Genomic DNA, 20,756 nt, shown 5'->3' on the forward strand with positions numbered 1-20,756 from the left:
TCCATGAATGGAGGTGATCAAGACATCCTTGAAGACATTGTTCAAGAAAGCTGGTCTGTTGAGAGCTGTAGTAGATCACAAAATCATCGACAAAGCAGGAGCCCAAGACATCGAGAAGGAGACAATCTGCAATTGGATTTATGGTGATGGAAACATTACAACACTTGGCACGGAGCCCTGGGGCACCCTGTTTTCTTGGGAGAAAAGTACACGAGAGAATAGTGTTCACCCGCACCTGAAATGTGTGCTCTGTCATAAATTCACGAATAAAAAGAGGTAGCCGACCTCAAAAGCCCCAAGAGAACAGTGTGGGGAGGATGTCTGTCCTCCAACACATATCGTATGCTCTCTCGAGATCAAAAAATATTGCTACCGTTTGGCATTTCCTGAGAAAATGGTTCATGATATAAGTGGAGAGAGCAACAAGATGGTCAAAGCAGAACGATGCTTTCGGAAACCGCATTGGGCAAGTGTTAAAAGGTTTCGGGACTCCAGCCACCTGGAGCAAATCAGGGGCGCAAGGTATTGAACATTCCGCGACTGTAAGAATAACTTCTGTAAGATGAGAGACTTGATCATCGACGCTAGGAAAGTGACTGTCATCGAATGTCACTAGAGAGGAGAAAAGTGTCCAATCGGCTTGGGAAAACTTCAAGTGTCTTGGGCGCATAGATGGCAGTTGTGGCTGTAATTGAAGGACACACGGAAAATGGTCACTCGAGTGTGTATCAGCAAGAGCAAACCATTCAAAGTGCCAAGCTAGCTGAACAGTACCGACAGATAGAAATTTGAAACTGCCTTCAGTTTTCAGAACAGTGTACTTCATTATCGATGGAAACATCCTCATGGCTGTGACTAAACCATTTTATGATAGTATCTTTTCTTAATGTAGCACCAGTCCACCAATAAATACAAGAGGGCATCTGTGAAGCTTGGAAAATAGGGAGACATATTGACAGAATTTAAACTGTGAGCATGGATTGTGAGCAACAGTTTGAAAGCTCAGTTGGCAGGAGAAGATGGGTCCACATGCCACTCCAGTGCAAAGTTTTAAGTTGCCAGTTAACTTTCATTATCTGCTTAGTTTAAAATATGAAAATGCAAAGATAACTGCACTACCTTCAATTTTGACAGCTTTTGCTTCTATCTATCTATTTTGTGGAGATGGATATGGGATTTGCTGAAGACCCAAATGAGTTTGTCTGCAAACCACTCTCGAGGCAGAACAGTGCTCCATCAAAACAAAGCTACAAAAATCCACCAAAACCATATTGAAACTATGATGTTCATGTTAACATATAAAATGCATTGTATTATGAAGTTATAAAGTTTCACTGAACTGCATTAACTGGATTTTATTAGTATGAGGGTAATCCCAAAAGTAAGGTCTCCTTTTTTTTTTATAAGTATATAGACATGTTTATTTCTACAATGGTTTACATCAGTTTACAGCTTGAACATTTAGCTATTTTCACCATTTCTGTTGATGCATTTTTGTAGACAATGAGACAGTTTTTCTATGCCCATGTTATACCAGCTCACCGCCATGCTGTTCAGAAAGTTATGAACCTCTTCTTTCACCTCGTCGTCAGAGCTGAATCGCTTTCTGGCCAAATGTTCTTTTAACCTAGGGAACAGGTGATACTCACTGGGTGCCAAGTCAAGACTATAGGGTGGGTAGGTGATTACGTTCCACTGAAACTGCTGCAGGAGAGCAACGGTTTGCTGAGCGGTGTGTGTGGGCAAGCGTTGTCATGGAGAATAAATACGCCCTTGCTCAATATTCCTCTTCTCCGGTTCTGAATTGGCCATTTGAGTCTTTTCAGAGACTCGGAGTACATGTCAGCATTAATTGTGGTCCCAGCAATTCAGCTCCGATGACGAGGTGAAAGAAGAGGTTCATAACTTTCTGAACAGCATGGCGGCGAGCTGGTATGACATGGGCATACAAAAACTGCCACAGTGTCTACAAAAATGCATCGACAGAAATGCTGATTATGTAGAAAAATAGCTAAATGATCAAGCTGTAAACTGGTGTAAGCCATTGTAGAAATAAACAGGTCTATGTACTTATAAAAAAATAGGAGACCTTACTTTTAGGATTACCCTCGTACTAACGGTTTCAGCTGTAGGCCATCATCTGGTACAAAAATCACTTAAAACATTTCATTTGTCATGAATATTTAAACACAAAGCATTGAATATTTTAATCCACATGAAACACACAATAAAAAACTCATTGATAGCATTTACAAGTGCAGCTATCATCCTATTCATATGAGACAACAATGTGGTTCATATGGATTAAAATATTAAATGCTTTGTGTTTCAATATTCATGACAAATAAATGTTTTAAGTGAGTTTTATACCAGATGATGGCTTATGACAGAAACCAATAGAACTAACAAAATCGAGCTAATGCAGTTCAGTGTTACGAGTTTTTTGAAACATATGTCGACTGCCGAAAATTTCTGGAAAAGAAACATACATAAAGTTCCAGTCTTCAATTAAAAAAATATTTTGTAGCATACACTACAGCACTATGTAACACAGTAAAACATTGGTACATAATGTTAGGAGAAATTACTGATAGGAGAAATTCCTGATCTATGTTGTGCTTGGCAGTAGAAGTTGGAAACCTCATACTGCAAGAGTTGGCAAGAGAGAATAAACACAATGGTGTAACTGAATGGGATGAACTTTGAACCATACGTGGAAACCAAAAAATATCTTGAAACATGACAGACAGACATACTGTAAGGGCACACTGTGAATGAACTCAAAATTTGTGAAAGGATTACAATACATGATTGCACATGCAACACTAAATGAGATAGAATATTCTAGTTGTCCTACCCTCAACTTAGCAGCCTGCACTTTTTGATGCGAGGTTGTATAAAAAAATGTGTTTTGGGTGGGCTTTGCTGACAATGTTGGAGCAATCAATTTGTCAACAATACTGTAGTGCAAACTCACAATAATTTGTAATAATGGACTGCAGGTCATAGTGGTATGGAACCTATAAAAAGAAACACTTGTTCTAATTTACAATACATAAAATCAGATGTAATACATAGAATTATGACATGTATTCTTCAAACATTTGAAAATACACACAAATTTATCCACTGACCTATTATGTCCAGTGCTTTAAAACCATTGCACAATCATGTACACATAAGCCTAAACAATATTACTATTTCCAGTTTAAAACTACAAATGATGAATTTTCCCTTGAAAAACTGGGCAGCATGCCTGTGAGGTCCCTGACAGCCTCAAGCTCATAGCATGTGCTCTATGGATGAACTGCCTCCAGGTGCAAATCACATGATGGGATGTTTATCAGGAATATGTCATCTGCATAATGATATTTAGAGACTGGCTGCAGCATTCGGGGGCTTCAAGTCATCATAAAATCTCCAACAAAGATATCATGTGCAGCTCCGCAACTATATTTATTTGTGTATTGTCATGCACCTAATTTGTGGTACACCTCCTTTAGTGAATGCATAACTCTTCATTAAGTTTCTAGTCCTGAGTGTGATCATCATGTGGCATGTTCCACAATCCTAGTTATTACTTGGAACCAAATAACAGCATCAACATTTTTATTTTTGATCAAAACCAAAAATATTGAAAATAAAAGAACAACTGATCCTGTCACTAAATTATTTTTTGTTGAACTATTCACAAACTTTAGCATTCAGTCAAAACACAGACTATGTCCTGTTCAAGAATTTACACCATACCTGCAAACAAAGCCGCTTGCCTTGCTGGAGCCTGGCCAACTCCCCCTTGGCAAACATTCCCCATGAAAACTTCCTTCACTTCATCCTTTTGAATCCCAGCTCTCTCTATTGCAGCCTGTAAGATAGTAGGGCTATATAATGAACTGTAAATAAAAGTAGTACATTATACAACAACTTACACGTGAGAAGTAAATTGTTTTTGCAATTAAACTGTGGCCAAATCAATATAGATACAGTTGTCGTTTTAAACCACTATGTTATCAACAGCTGTAGATCTACTCCCGCAATTATGAAATAATTGCTTAAACATGTTCTGAGAGTTCTTCACATTTTCTTAATCTTTCATACCCATGCACATTACAATAATCTTAAATAAGACATTAAGTGTAAGTCATATTTTCTCAAAGGGAGCTAATTGTCAAAACATTATAAATGAATGCAGGAAACATGAAACCAAAGTATAGAAACTACTAAAACATGCTACAAAAATATTTAATATTAGGCCCTTGGGATCATGCAAAAGGACAACATAGTTCAAATGACCAGGATATGCAACAGTTTTGAAAGGCCAACTTATGGTACCACATGTGAGAGTAAAGGTACACACTTGACAAGAACATACTACATCCAAGTAACAGTAGTAAGGGCAATGGAGAGGGACAGTAAATAAGTGAAAAAGATGACAAAGAGTCAGGAAATAAGATAAATAAACAGATTAAAATAAATGAAGGTTACTAGAGAAGATATTTGACTGGAGGGAAGGTTGAATAAGGTAACGTGACAGAGAAAGGAAATAGAAACAGAAACACTGTGGAAACAGGGAATCTGCTAAACCATAAACGAACAGGGGAATGAACTGAAATGTACAGGAAAACGAAGAAGACAACAGCTACAGCAATGTATATAGATACGAGAGACATGCAAGACTAAACAGAGCCACAGTACAGTGTCAAGGATATTCATGCAGAAATTACAGTAAAAAAGAGAAAGTGAGAAGCAGATGAACATGAAAATAACAGAACAAAATACTAGCTTTTGGAAATGGTGTTTTCTGATAAGAAAGAGGAAAAGGACTGAGTATAAAAGTAACCCAAATCGCTGGGTCGAGTGAGACTGCAGAGCAGGCTGATAAGGAAACTAACAACATTATGACGCTCGAAAACTCAACCAGTTGAAAGTGGTAGAGAGTGCATTAAACAAGTCAGAGATGAGGGAAGGACACACATAGAGGAATAGGGGAACACCAGAGGCTAGCAACACAGAAAAAGGAATGGAAATGTAGACAGTACAAAACCTCTTGTGCGGTTTTTCTAGTTTTCTCCTCCATCAGAAACTTGCCCAAATGGCAGATAGGGGAATGCTTTCCAGATATGGGTGGTACTAAGGAAATGAAATACTTGGGTAAACCTTAAATAAACTAGCCTACAGTCGGGCAATAGCACTAACGATATTGACTACAGGAGGAGACAAAGTATGTGCAGCAACAAAATGAAGACAGACAAGGGAAGACAGCAACCATCAACCTGGCTGCCTTACTGTGGTGCGCAAAGCAAGGAGAAGGTACCTCATAACCAGCTCAATGCAGAAAACCACCTTTGTCTGTGATGTAGTCTTCTGGTACTGAAGTTCCTGGAGGTAAAATAGTACTCCATTTGTATCTCCAAGTGGAGTGTGTCTCAGAGGTGAGTTAATGACACATAGTAACTAAGCTAAGAACACAATTAAATCGAAGAAGCTATTTAAATATGACAACATAGCCAACATCTGGATACAATTATGATGAAACACAAGAAGTGAATAAACAACTTCAATATAGTAAAACATGCTTTTTACACTTTTCTGCCAAATGTCTCAAAAAAGTGTAAAATATAGGAAAGTGTGAAATAAAGGAAAGCATAGGAAACACAACAAGTTGTAGATTTCATGCCTACTGTTCTCTGTTTGTGAAGAATTGTGTACTCAAGTGTTTTAGTAAATATTGTGTTACAAGTTTTATTTACTTTGATTTTATAATGCTCATCAACACATCCCACATTGGAAGATGAATATCTTTGCAACGTAGTTTCGCAAAAGACTTTTGCTTCCATGTTTTATTTACACCTCTGGACATGATCGGAATGAAGAGGGAATCTTCCTGCGTGCAAGCGTTTGTGTGTGTCAGCACTCAGCCACTATCATGAAGGCAGCAGATGAGTGCTAAAACACACACACACACACACACACACACACACACACACACACACACACACACACACACACACACACACAAATGCATGTTCCTTTCTTCATCACTTTCATCAGATTGTGTTCATCATTAAGGCTGTGACTCAGGATACTTTCCCACCATTCCAAACACTGTGACCCTATATAGTACTGGTGGCTCTGACCCAACACAATTACAGTGAATATCTCACTTACTGTGCTAATGCTACATTACATGATCCATAATGCATTTTCTGCTTTGTTCTAAGACTGACTGAGCAAGAAGACAATGCATTTTTGCAGAAATCTACATGAAAATCAATGTTAAAAAATAACTTATAATGCAGGAAATGTTGTTAACATGGAATCGTTAATGACAGGAAAGCATTGTATAGAGAGAATAGGACTTCTGTTGAAACCGACAAATATGGACATGAAAAGTGGGAAAACATAAAATGCAGGAATGTGAAAACAGGAATTTCATTTAATGGGTGTCTCATAAGAGACATACAAGAAGCTGAAGTGGCAAGAAGGTACAGGAGTCATATACGAGAGAGGACAAAGACAACTTGACTCCTGCACAGAGAAACAGCTGGTGCCCACAAAAACATTATTTTAGAACCATCCAAGAACACATTATACATCACCAAAACCAGAGGATACAGGGCACTATCAAATTGATTACATTATTGTCAATAAGAATCAAAGAAATCAAATTAAACGAAGTAAATCTTACCCTGCAACTGATATGTGAAGCAACCTTAATCTAACAGCAATGCAGTATAAACTGCAACTGAAAATAAATTGCAGATTCAAAGTAAAAACTGAGAGAAGGGTAACAGATATATTAAAAATATTAAGTACCAGAGAAAACTACAGAAATTCAGTGAAAGTACTCCTCAAAGATGACATAGGTCAAACTACAAACCACTCTTGGAAAAATCTAAAAAAAGGCAATTGAAGTGGCAACAAAGGGCATACTATGTCTCTTGCAAAATGTACCCAGGAAACCATGGATAAATGATCACAAAATCTGCAGGAAATGTATGAAAACTACAAAAAGGAAATACAGTAAAGGAACACAACCAGATAAGAAATCATTTTGGAAAATGTAAACACAATAATTCAGTCCTCTCCAAAGAGGGAAGGATTCTTATAGAAAAAGAGGATGTAGCTAACAGATGAGAACAATATATTGAGGTGTACAATGAGCCGCATCCAGAAAATAAGTTTCCTTATTTTTTAAAACAATATAGTTACATGAAAAACTTCAGGTACAGCAATATTTGAGCTATTTTTCGATATAGTCACCAAAATAATTGAGATACTTGTCATATCATCCTCTGCCGTGTAAGTCATAGAAGTCTACCACCTGTGAATGAAAAAAGCATGTGGCAATTGCCTTTGGATCATCACCATTGTCCAAATGCTGGCCGGAGGACTGGAATTTATTGAAGTGCAAGAAAAGATGGGAATCGCTGGGAGCAACACTGCAGTTTATGCATTGTTTCACGGTAACACCCAACATTCACTGTTTCACCTCTGGACAGGAAGCCAATAAGCAGAATGCCCTTCATGTACCAGAATGCTGTGGACATCACTTTCTGCACCGACACAGTCTGTTTGAATTTCATCTTGACCAGTGATCCACTTTCATGCCAATGCATTGACTGCTGTTTGGTTTCCAGGGTCAAGTGAGAAATTCCTGTCTCATTGCTTGTGATGATCCTGTCAAGGAATGCAACTACTGCAGAAATGTCAGTGCTGCTCCAAAGCATTTCGTTTCGTGCTCGGCTGTCAGGTTTTTCGGCACCCAATTTCTTGGACAGCAAGTGCACAGTGGCAGTTTTGTGCAACAAGGATCATGATATCTGCAGAAAACTGCTGCTGAGCTCTGTAGTCATGAAGTGACGTTTCTCCAAGATGTGCCACCACACTAGCTCGACTATGTGATCATTGATGATGGGCAGTCATCCACTGCGCTCTTCGTCAATGACACTTTGACAACCTTTGGAAAAAAGCCTACACCAGTGATGCAGCATCTGTTAGCTCATGCTGTAGACCTGACGGAGCAGACAATTTCGATGAGTGCTCTGTTTCATGCATTAGGGAACCTCATCACCGATCGAACCTGGCAGGTGGCAGGAGAACGAATAAGGGACATCATTTCAGAGCACTGCTGCTGCAGTACTGGCACCAGGCAGGACCTGCCCGATGGCCATTTGATTGTTACATCATAGATCTGCTGCACATGCAAAATTTTCCCAGCTAAATACTTCTACTTTATAGGAAACAACATTGGGGAAACTTACTTTCTGGATGTGTCTTGTACGAGCCAGAACAATTAAGTGAAACAGAAGAAGGAAATAAAGTACAAAAAATGAAAATGGGGCCTGAAATTGCAAAAGAAGAATTTTTTAAAAAGTACTGAATAACAGTTGGTATAGGGCTCATTCACTGATATATATGAAACTAGTATTACCCCAGAAGACTTTAGGAAAATTATCATAATAAAGCTCCCAAAGAAGAACATAATAGCCACATGGAAAGGTCACAGGACTTTGAGCATAACAAGAATAATACACAGACGTATTAAAAACAATACTGAAGCCAATCTAGCTGAAGATAAATTTGGCTTCCAAGAAGGTAGAATCACAAGAGAAGCTGTCCTGTCTTTGCAGTATAACTGAAGAAAGCTTTAGGGTCAACACAAGAATTTACACAGCTACTCAGAAAAGCATCCAACATTGTCAACTGGAACAAACTAATGGAAATTCTAAATATGATTACACAAGAATGTAGAGGCAGAAGAACAATTAAAATACTATACAAAGAAAAAATAGCAACAGTAAAGATGATAAGTATACAAAAAGAAGCTAGAATTCTTACAGGCATTAGACACTGAAGCAATCTGTGCTCATCCCTATTCAACATCTACATAGGACATGCAATAAATGACTGCAAACACTACTGTACAAGCATCAGAAAAAAATTGATAAAGAATACAGATGCTTAGATTGTAGATGACATAGCTGTGGTAGCTCCAGATGAAAGATATGCCCAAAACGTTTTTTGGACACAGTACGAAGGAATGAGTACAAAGTGGGAAAAAAAAACAGAAATACTCATGTGCTCCGAGGAACTGGAAGAAAGAAACATCAAAATTAGAGAAAATAAAATAAGAAACAAACAAGAAAGATCACATAAATATTTAAGAACTAAGATAAATGCAGATGGAAGAACCACAGAAGACATAAAACAAAGAATTAGTGGAGCAAAACCACCAACCCAATAGTACTGCAAATAACTGGAGAAGAAAGGTAATTTATGAGAACAATATAGCAAAGACGACACAAATAGATTTGCCAAAAAAGGTACAATCAATTCCTTGTAAAAGTTCCAGGAGGAACATTAGAAGAGAAGATAGCCTGAGAAAAACCACAACTGGCAGTTTTAAAACAAGTTATGCCTAATGCAGGAGTCTCTAATAATGCAGAAATGTAGAAATTAGCTTCTAATAGCTCCATAGTGGTTGTGCAGCAGTGTGTAGTAGCGTGCAGGATGTAAAGTATTTACACTTCCGCTGACATTGGTTTATTCTTTGCCTTTTGATAATTTTTCCATTATTGATCTTGTTGTTACTGAATTCTTGGACTGCAATGTACACAATAAAGTTCATTCAACCTGAACTGCAACATTTTGGTGATACTGACATGATCTTACATGCTAATCGATGTAATCTCAGGTGACAAATGACATCAACTGACGTGACATCTGTTCCATTCTGAACATCAAGAGCAAACCAACCACACCAGCTGTGCCACACGCTATCCATGTACTACATCACTAACTTGTTTTGAACATCAAGCACCAGTCTACTGTGCCAGCCATGCCATGCACCACATGCCGTCTGCATACTGAGTGGTAGCATTGTCAGGCTCAATACTGTCCATCGACATGCCCTCCCGAATGCTTTGATTAACTGAGTCATTATTAATCCAATGCCTTTCTGGCAACAAAACACAGTTCAATGTTTCATGCAGCTTGAGAATCATTTTGCGCTCACCAGTAACACGGTTGACGAAACCAAGTATGGCTATATTGTCACTGTGATAAAATGAAGATATGGCTATCAAGGTGCAAGATATTCTGACCTCACCTATGATCACTGACCAATATATGACTCTTATGAATGCCCTGACCACTCACTTTTCACAATCTGAGGCAAAGCATCTTGACATGTTGCTGCGGACAGATTAGTTATGAGACCTCACTCCCTCGCAGCTGTTGTGCTGGTTACGGATAGCAATAAGCAATGCCATTAATGAGGGCATCCTGAGAAACATCTGGTTGTCACATCTCTCTCCAGACACACAGAACATTTTCACAGTATTTGCTGGAAATCTACAGGTGCTAGTGCAAACCTCAGATTGCATAGCAGAGATGTACCCACCGTCAGTGGTAGTAGCTGTTGGCTCACAGTCAGTCGCTGTTATTACATCAATAGAGGCACAGCACAAGTTTCTGCACTACAAACACAGCATTCCAATAGCTGACAGCAGTGACACCACTCATCAACGAAACACAGCCGATCACATTTGTCAACAAAAGTTTTATGGTACCACAGGTGGTTTGTTTCTCAAGCACAGAAATTCAGTCCTTTGAGTGAAATAAGAAATGCAGTAGAAAGTCAGTAATGACACCAACTGGCTTTCTGATCAGCAGTCGTCAATTGTTAATCACCGACCTTTACACAAAGCTTCAGTCTTGGTAGACACAGCTGTGGATGTGTTGATACACCCATCCTTTCATCTGCCTAACCACAGCAGAGATGATTGTCTCCTCTTTGCCACTAATGGAGCTGCAATACAGACATATGGTTGCATGACATGCTCACTGACCTAGGTCTATGTTGTAAGTTGGAATGGCAGTTTATCATAAATAAAATGTGACAAATTCTATACTCAGAACTGACTTTGCTATTTTGTGGTCTGCTACCAGTCCTTCGATATCGTCATCTCCTTGATACATTTTTACATTATGTGATAATATCGCTGTAGATGACCTGTGGTGACTCTCCTTATGTAGAACTTCTAAAACAGTTCCAAGAGAAAACCCAGCAACTAACTATGCTAGCATCAATATGCCATTCAACATACATTATATCCTGAGGACTCCAAGACCAACAATCCACACTCAACCTCGCTGCTTGACACCACAGAAGCTGAAAGTGGCTAATAAGAATTGTTTTTCATGCTTGTGCAAGGAATCTGCTGACAAGCAAGCTGCAGCTAGGACTCACTGATACATGTTGTTTCCAAAAAGACGAAAGGATGGCGTTTGTGTGGTAACTACCGGCTGCTCAGTGCCAGGACAATCCCTGATCACTAACATTCAGCATACTGGAGACATAAAACATCTGCAGCAAGCACATCTTCACTTTAGACACTGTGTGTGCATACTAACCGGTACCTGTATCATTACAAGACATAGCTAAAACATCGATCACCACTCTGGCCTCTTCAAATGTACAAGAATGCGGCATGGCTTATGCAATGCCGCACAGACATTTCAACATTTTATGGATGAGGTGACACAAGATCTAGATTTTTGCTATGTATACACTAATAACATACTAATCACGTTCAGTCCCAATGCCAGACATCTGGAACATCTGTATCAGATATTTACATGCCTTCATTCACATGGACTTATTAATCCCTCAAAATGTGTCTTCAGAGCTTCAGAAGTCTGCTTCTTGTGCTTCACAATCAATGCCCATGGAATTTGGCTGCATAATAGAAATTAGGTGCCATAGTCAACTATCTGAAACCTGTGATTGTTAATGAATTACGACCATTTTTAGAGTTTATGGATTTCCATCAACACTGCGTGCAGCTCACCTAGACCACTGGCATACCATCGCATATTACCACCAACAGTTTGAATCAATCCTATCTGTTCAATGATGATGATGTTTGGTTTGTGGGGCGCTCGACTGCGCGGTTATCAGCACCCGTACAAATTCCCAACCTTTGCCTAGCCCAATCTCGCCACTTTCATGAATAATGATGAAATGATGAGGATAACACAAACACCCAGTCATCTTGAGGCAGATGAAAATCCCTGACCCCACTGGGAATCGAATGTGGGACCCCGTGCTTGGGAAGCGAGAACGTGACTGCGAGACCACGAGCTGTGGGCCTATCTGTTCAAGGCATAAGCTTCCCGGTTAGGTATGAAGTACATAAGGACAATGGCTTATTACCTGGCAGTGAGTGGTTTGACAGAACACTTAAACCAGCAGTTTAAAGTATACCTTCGATGGCACGAGTCCCAATGTTAGACTGAGATGTTATTTGAAAGCAACTGCAGCTAGCATTCTGTACGGGCAACCAATCAGACTGCACGGTGCACTCTTTGCAATATGCCCAATGCTCATTGATGCTTCCAATTTTGTTAGCACGCTGCGCTCACAGATATGGCAGCTCTGTCTTATTGCACCAAGAGACTCACCACCCTTTCATTTCAATTGACCTGCTGAAGTACAATCCAGTATTTGTTTGGAACAAGGCTATCCACAAGTTTTTGAAGCCACTGTACAATGTGCCATACCCAGTACTCGGCAGAGATGGCAAAACATTGAAGATCAATTTTATGGGTGCCTTCAAGATAATCTCTATCAACCATCTAAAAACCTGCCTTCAGTACTTCCTCCAATGATGTACGCAAATCGCCTGCCGTGCCACCTTCCACCTAAGAACAAGACAGAGTCACCTGCCACCCCACCACTATCACCCTGGACATCGAGTGCTGTTTTTTTTTTTTTTTTGTGGTTTTAGGGCGCAAAACTTCTATGGTCATTAGTGCCCAGCCCGTGACGTAGGAAACAGGAAAGAAATGAAATTTAAAACCAGCAGCAATGGGAACAAAGTCATAAAATTTGAGAAACTAAAGGCAGAAGGAATGCTTAAAAATCCACTATAGAAAGGGGTTTGTTGTCCCAAAAAAAAAAAATTTCAAATGACTGACGTCATTTCACTGTCACTAATAAACTGTAGAACGCGGTCAGCTGAGCGCGTGTCATCTGCTAAAATCGACGATAGATCAGGCGATAGCTGTAGACGGGAGCGTAACGGATTAAAATAGGGGCATTCAATTAAAAGGTGTCTGACTGTCCACAGCTGAGAGCAGTGGGGACAGAGTGGGGGAGGATCACCGCTTAAAAGATGTCGATGGCTAAAAAGACAGTGCCCTATCCGGAGTCTAGCTAAAATTACCTCCTCCCGACGACGCGTTCGGGAGGAAGAGGTCCAAGCGCAAGGAAGGGCTTTCACTTCCCGCAATTTATTATGGGGAAGTGTTGACCAATGCGCATGCCATAAATGAGCAACTTGGCGACATAAACCGCTCAGTAGATCGGTAATGGGAAGCGACTGAATAGCTGGCCGAGGAAGAGAGACTGCAGCCTTGGCCGCTATATCGGCCGCCTCATTCCCACAGATACCAGCGTGTCCCGGGAGCCAGAGGAACGCCACCGAGACGCCCCCCAGGTGGAGCAAGCGCAGACAGTCCTGAATCCGGTGGACCAGAGGGTGCACAGGGTAAAGAGCTTGGAGACTTAGGAGAGAGCTGAGAGAATCTGAGCAGATTACGTACTGTATCCGCTGATGGCGGCGGATGTAGTGGACAGCCTGGAGAACAGCATAAAGCTCCGCAGTATAAACCGAACACTGGTCGGGAAGCCGAAAGTGATTTGGGGTGTCGCCAACAATATAGGCACTCCCTACACCTAACGATGTTTTCAAGCCGTCGGTGTAAATAAATGTGGCGTCCGTCATTTGTGCACATAGAGCAGCAAATGCCCGACGATAAACAAGCGTAGGGGTACCATCCTTGGGAAATTGACATAGGTCTCGGAGCAAGTCGATCCGGGGATGGAGCCAAGGCGGTGCTGTACCCCAAGTTGTCAAGAAGGTTTTAGGAAAGCGGAAGGAAAGAGAATGGAGCAGTTGACGGAAGCGGACTCCCGGGGGTAGTAGGGAGGAGGAGCGGCCTGCATACCCTACATCAAAGGAGGTGTCGAAAAAAAGGTCATGGGCTGGATTAGCAGGCATGGAAGACAGATGGCTAGCATAACGACTCAGAAGGACTGCCCGCCGATTGGACAGCGGAGGTTCAGCAGTCTCAGCATAAAGGCTTTCCACAGGGCTGGTGTAAAAAGCTCCAGACACTAAACGTAATCCACGGTGGTGGATAGAGTCGAGACGCCGAAGAATAGACGGCCGAGCAGAGGAGTAGACTATGCTTCCATAATCCAATTTCGAGCGCACTAAGGCGCGATAGAGGCGGAGAAGGACCACTCGGTCCACTCCCCAGGAGGTACCATTCAGGACACGGAGGGTGTTAAGGGAACGCAGACAGCGAGCCGAAAGATAGGAAACGTGGGAGGACCAGCACAGTTTTCTGTCAAACATAAGACCCAAGAATTTAGCGACGTCGGAAAACGGAAGGTTGACACGACCTAGATGTAAGGAGGGCGGAAGAAACTCCTTACGTCGCCAAAAATTAACACAAACGGTCTTACTGGGTGAGAAACGGAAGCCGGTTTCGATGCTCCACGAGTGGAGGCGATCGAGACATCCTTGAAGACGTCTTTCAAGAAGGCTGGTCCGTTGAGAGCTGTAGTAGATCGCAAAATCGTTCACAAAGAGGGAGCCCGAGACATCAGGAAGGAGACAATCCATAATTGGATTAATGGCGATGGCAAACAGTACAACACTCAGCACGGAGCCCTGGGGTACCCCGTTTTCTTGGGAGAAAGTACGGGAGAGAGTAGTGTTCACCCGCACCCTAAATGTGCGCTCTGCCATAAATTCGCGAAGAAAAAGGGGCAGCCGGCCCCGAAAGCCCCAAGAGAACAGCGTGCGGAGGATGCCTGTCCTCCAACAGGTATCGTATGCTCTCTCCAGATCAAAAAATATTGCTACCGTTTGGCGTTTCCGGAGAAAATTGTTCATGATATAAGTGGAGAGAGCAACAAGATGGTCAACTGCAGAACGATGCTTTCGGAATCCGCATTGGGCTGGTGTTAAAAGACTGCGGGATTCCAGCCACCAAGCTAAACGGTAATTCACCATACGCTCCAAAACCTTACAGACACTACTCGTGAGAGAAATGGGGCGATAACTAGAGGGGAGATGTTTGTCCTTTCCAGGTTTCGGAACGGGAACGACAATAGCTTCCCGTCATCGCCTGGGAAAGGTACTGTTGGTCCAAATTCGATTATAAAGGCGAAGGAGGTAACGCAACTATGGGTTGATAAATGCAGCAACATTTGGACATGGATACCATCCGGTCCTGGGGCGGAGGAGCGAGAAGAAGAGAGGGCATGTTGGAGTTCCCGCATGGAGAAAACAGTATTGTAGCTTTCGTGATTTTGAGAGGAGAAAGCACGCTGTCGCACTTCCGCTGATCGAGTGCTGTGATGGCTCCGCAGCAGCAAGGCTTCTTGTCATACAATTGAGACCCCCAAGTTAAATGCAATCACCAATATCATTAGCACTTGAGGGAGGGGGTGAATGTAGTGGTTGTCCATTGATGTGCAGAAGTGTGCAAGATATGAAGTGTCTACACTCAGAAGTAATATCACAGACACTGTTCTATTTTTTGCCTTTTGACAATTATTATGCTATTGATTTTCCCATTGCTGAATTCTCAGATTCTAGTGCACATGCACATATGCACTTAAATGTTGCAATAAGGTTAATTTATCCTGATCTCTCTCTCATGCCCCCCCCCCCCCCCCCCCCCACACACACACACACACACACACACACACACACACACACACACACACACACAGAATTTAGCCAGAGGAAACCCCTTACAGCACTGGTAGAAGTTTACACCAGTATGCCTATTTTGCAATTTAGGTTAGGAGCTCCCAGAAAGAAAAAAAATGATTATCAAAAACCTAGTGATTAACCTTCACCCATGACACACAATTTCAGAGGTTGTGTGTCCATACAGTCACTTATGGGGAGGCCACCTGGGTCAAACCACTGGCGCACTATGAAGAGCTGCCAGAGGAACAGTATAATTTCAGCAATTGCAAACAAGTGTTCGAACTGTTCTTCATCCTGTATTACTGTTTTCCAGGCAAGGAGTTCAGCGCTGCACACAACCTGTATCTTATGTGTTGCTCTATAAAGTACTGTTCCATAAAATATGTTTGTTCTTACTCTAACACTTAGACTTATCCAAGAACTCACGAATGGCATCTGTTTTGGAAATGATATACATATACGAGGGCTAGTCAGAAAATAAGGAATGTTTCCATCGGACACCACTAAGTGCACACCGTTCGCGTATACTTTGGTATGTGCATGCTCACTTGGCATCCATCAGTGATAGCAGGAACGTCTCTGCAGGTCCAGTTTTTTCGATATTCGAGTCTGAAATGTGCGCTGCAATCAAATATCCCACCAGTTGTGAGATGCAGTCTGTGATATGGTTTTTGTTTCCAAAAAACCTAAAATCTATACAAGTTTATCATGAACTGTGTGAAGTGTACGAAAACAATGATGAGTGAATGTTCCACCCGGAAATTGTGCTTTCGGTTTCAAAATGGCCGAACCAACGTTCATGATGAAGAGAAGAGTGGACACCCAAGCATTGTGACTGACGATCTTGTCGTTAAAGTTGATTAAATGATTCTTGAAAATTGTCGCTTCACAATAACGGAGCTTTTGCTTTCGTTTCCACAAGTTTCACAGACCTTTTTTGTTCGAAATTGTCACTCAAAAGCTAGGCTACCACAAATTTTGTGTATGTCGGGTGCCCAAAATGCTTACAGAGCACCATAAAGAACAGTGAATGGAGGCAACGTTGACATTTCTGGAGGCCCACCACAAACGTGGAAATTCATTACTGGATCAAACCATAACCAGTAATAAGACTTGGATGAAACATGTCAATTGCACGACGAAATTACAGTCCATGGAGTGGGGGCACACAAGGCTATCCACAGGCAATGGGACAACAGCAAATGCGTAACATTACTCATAAAGTTTGGGCACCCTTTTCAAAGCAATCAAATCAAAACGACTGGTGCAGGTCAACCGCAGGGTCATTCTGGTCCACAACAACACATAGTCTCATACAACAAACACAGTCGAGCACCTCTTCAACTTACATAAAAGTTTGGACCTGCCTCCCTGCAATTACGCTATTTTTGCAGAGCCTTTCTGAGAAGCAAACAAGTCACCTCAGAAGAGGGCATCAAGCATTATGTTTGGAACTGGTTCACAACACAGCCCCAGAAATATTGCGAGATGGCTATTCACTGGGTTATGTCACAGTGGGACAAGTGCCTCAACAGCACTCGGCAGTACTTTCGAAATAATTTTGAAATAAAGGTACAAGTTTCTATTTACAGTCCTTCGGCTTTTTTAAGTCCCTCATAGACACAATGCAGAAGAAAGTGAATGATAACTTCTTTAATTGTGTAGTCAGGACTGCAGATTTCTTTTAAGATCACCTATGCTCACTATCAGCACATGTCTGAATACCCTGCTGTAAGAGACATCCTTCCAGCTCAAACAATGAGTGATTATTGCTCCGATGCATACTGACATTGTACAATATGATATACATGAATCCAATATAAAAATGTGCAGTCAAATCTTCCCACAGCAAGTGTAATAATGTTTAGTAGTAGTAGTAGTAGTAGTAATAAATAGGACACGATTTCTTACCCATTAGAAAAACCACCGAGCGAGGTGGCACAGTGGTTAGCGCACTGATCTCACATCTTGGAGAGTGATGGTTCAAACCAATGTCAGGCCATCCTGATTTAGGTTTTTTGTGAGTTCCCTAAATTGCTTCAGGCAAACGCCAGGATGGTTTCTCTGAAAAGATGTGGCTGACTTCCTTCCCATTCCTTCAATAATCTGATGGGACCAATGACCTCGTGATTTGGCCAACTCCCCCAAATTGACCAACCAACCAACCATTAGAAAAACTGTGCCCAGTACTATACTCATGTTCTAGTCTTTGGTCCAATGACCGGTTTGATGCAGCTCTCCACAAAGTCTATCTTGTGCAAGCCTCTACATTTCTGCAGAAGTACTGCAACCTACAGCAATTTGAACCTGTTTACTGTAGTCACCAGTTGGCATTTTAGATGTTTTACTGTTTCACAATGACGTAGACCAATACCCAAAATGATTTTATTCAAAATGACACTGGCTATGCAACCCTAAGGTGAGATTTAAGTCTAATTCTACCAATGTACAGACATTTTCAACTTACCAACAAACTGTTCGGACTGATGTGCCAAGATTTATACTAGTCATTATTTCCAGCCGTAGGTTTGTCTTTTAGCATACATCACACCCAATATTTTCTGCTCAATCATCCAGAAATAAAACATCTCATGCTTGCAGTTACGAAGAATGTATATGTTTTAAGAATAGCACACAATGCCTGCTGACACAACTGGCTGCTACATAGGATGGCAAAGAATTCAGATTTCAACTTCAACCCTTTATTTGCTGTCAAGTGTGGATCTTTCAGATATTAAATTTCTAAAGTAGTTTTGTTAATTTAGTATGTAGGGGGTAAAAGATGTAATTTATTTATTTTTACCTGTACAGCAATTGAACCAAGTTTTGGAGCAGTCAGTGATGCCATACTTCCTCGAAATGGACCCATCGGTGTTCTTGCTGATGAAACTATGAACACTTCATTCAGCTTTACAGCTGATGAGTAGTGCCGGGTGCTCTCCAGCTGAGCCTATTGGAAACAGTCAAAGAAGTATTATTTTTCTTCCATAGAGAAAGCAACATTTACAAAAGTAAGAATAAGTCATTGGGTATCAACCACAAGCATTACAAACTTATACATTGTTAAAGAGCATTACTATCTAGCAATGCAATATTGTGTCAATATGACATTATGTTCCGACTGGAGACTCGATGTGAATATCATCAATTACTAAGCCGGGAAAGCCAATGCACAATCATAAAAGACACAAACAGAAACAAAAACTCTAGTCTTTTAGTCATTCGTCCACACACTTATCTTGTTCCATAAATCCCATCACAGAGAAAAACCTTCAAAGCATAGTTCTGAGTCAAGTCAGTGAGTCACTGCTGCAAGGATGTTTCAAGGAACAACATTACATACAGATTTACTGAAGACTGGAAATATTTTTAAACATTCTGTAACAGGCTGCATATCTCTGTCTATAAGCAGATTAATATTAAACTAGTAAAAGTTAGAGAGTTATCACATGTTTTTAATTAAGAAATGTCACCGTATAATATCAATGCAGACACAGAAAAAACTTAATAACAATAATAAGAAGAAGAAGAAGAAGAAGAAAGAGAAGAAGGAAGAAGAAGAACAACAACAACAACAACAACAACAACAACACAACAATAGCAAGACAAGTGAGGGGAATAGTTATGCTATTAGTCCCAATTCTCACAAAACATACCAATTTTAATGGGTGTTATGACCCATCCAACGTAATCCATACATTGGATGCCAAATGTCCCAACTTTATAGCTACACTCACAGTTCAAAGTACAATATGTATTCACTTAAAAAATGGTCCATTACACGAAAGGACCAAAATGTGTTCATGAGCGTGCTGATGGCTGCAACCGAGGAAGTTGGAATACAGAGTGCCTGGATCTCGAGACCAGCTGACGAACTAAATGGACACCTCAGCACATCTACATCTACATCTACATTTATATTCCGGAAGCCACCCAACGGTGTGTGGCGGAGGGCACTTTACGTGCCACTGTCATTACCTCCCTTTTCTGTTTCAGTCGCGTATGGTTCGCGGGAAGAGCGAGTGCCGGAAAGCCTCCGTGCGCGCTCGAATCTCTCTAATTTTACATTCGTGATCTCCTCGGGAGGTATAAGTACGGGTAAGCAAAATATTCGATACCTCATCCAAAAACGCACCCTCTCGAAACCTGGACAGCAAGCTACACCGCGATGCAGAGCGCCTCTGTTGCATTCTGCCACTTGAGTTTGCTAAACATCTCCGTAATGCTATCACGGTTACCAAATAACCCTGTGATGAAACGCGCCGCTCTTCTTTGGATCTTCTCTATCTCCTCCGTCAACCCGATCTGGTACGGATCCCACACTGATGAGCAATACTCAAGTGTAGGTCGAATGAGTGTTTTGTAAGCCACCTCCTTTGTTGATGCATTACATTTTCTAAGGACTCTCCCAATGAATCTCAACCTGGTACCCGCCTTACCAACAATTAATTTTATGTGATCATTCCACTTCAAATCGTTCCGCATGCATACTCCCAGATATTTTACAGAAGTAACTGCTACCAGTGTTTGTTCCGCTATCATGTAATCATACAATAAAGGATCCTTCTTTCTATGTATTCACAATACATTACATTTGTCTATGTTAAGGGTCAGTTGCCACTCCCTGCACCAAGTGCCTATCTGCTGCAGATCTTCCTGCATTTTGATACAATTTTCTAATGCTGCAACTTCTCTGTGTATTACAGCATCATCCGCAAAAAGCCACATGGAACTCCCGACACTATCTACTAGGTCATTTATATATATTGTGAAAAACAATGGTCCCATAACACTCCCCTGTGACACGCCAGAGGTCACCTTAACGTCTGTAGACGTCTCTCCATTGATAACAACATGCTGTGTTCTGTTTGCTAAAAACTCTTCAATCCAGCCACACAGCTGGTCTGATATTCCGTAGGCTCTTACTTTGTTTATCACGCGACAGTGTGGAACATG

The 20,756-nt window shown here is 41.1% G+C and overlaps 1 protein-coding gene across 1 annotated transcript in view; it reads right to left on the minus strand.

Annotated features, from left to right (window-relative positions):
• The window catches only part of LOC124596529 (acetyl-CoA acetyltransferase, mitochondrial), a 102,011-nt gene that overhangs the window by 47,757 nt on the left and 33,498 nt on the right, over window positions 1-20,756 (minus strand). Inside the window, exons 2-3 of the mRNA XM_047135699.1 lie at window positions 18,604-18,750; window positions 3,751-3,865 (exon numbers count right to left, since the gene is read on the minus strand). Coding sequence (XP_046991655.1) covers window positions 3,751-3,865; window positions 18,604-18,750 — 262 coding nt within the window. The remainder of the gene's footprint in view (window positions 1-3,750; window positions 3,866-18,603; window positions 18,751-20,756) is intronic.

This window comes from Schistocerca americana, chromosome 2 (assembly GCF_021461395.2).
Source record: "Schistocerca americana isolate TAMUIC-IGC-003095 chromosome 2, iqSchAmer2.1, whole genome shotgun sequence".
NCBI classification, from domain to species: Eukaryota; Metazoa; Arthropoda; class Insecta; order Orthoptera; family Acrididae; genus Schistocerca; species Schistocerca americana.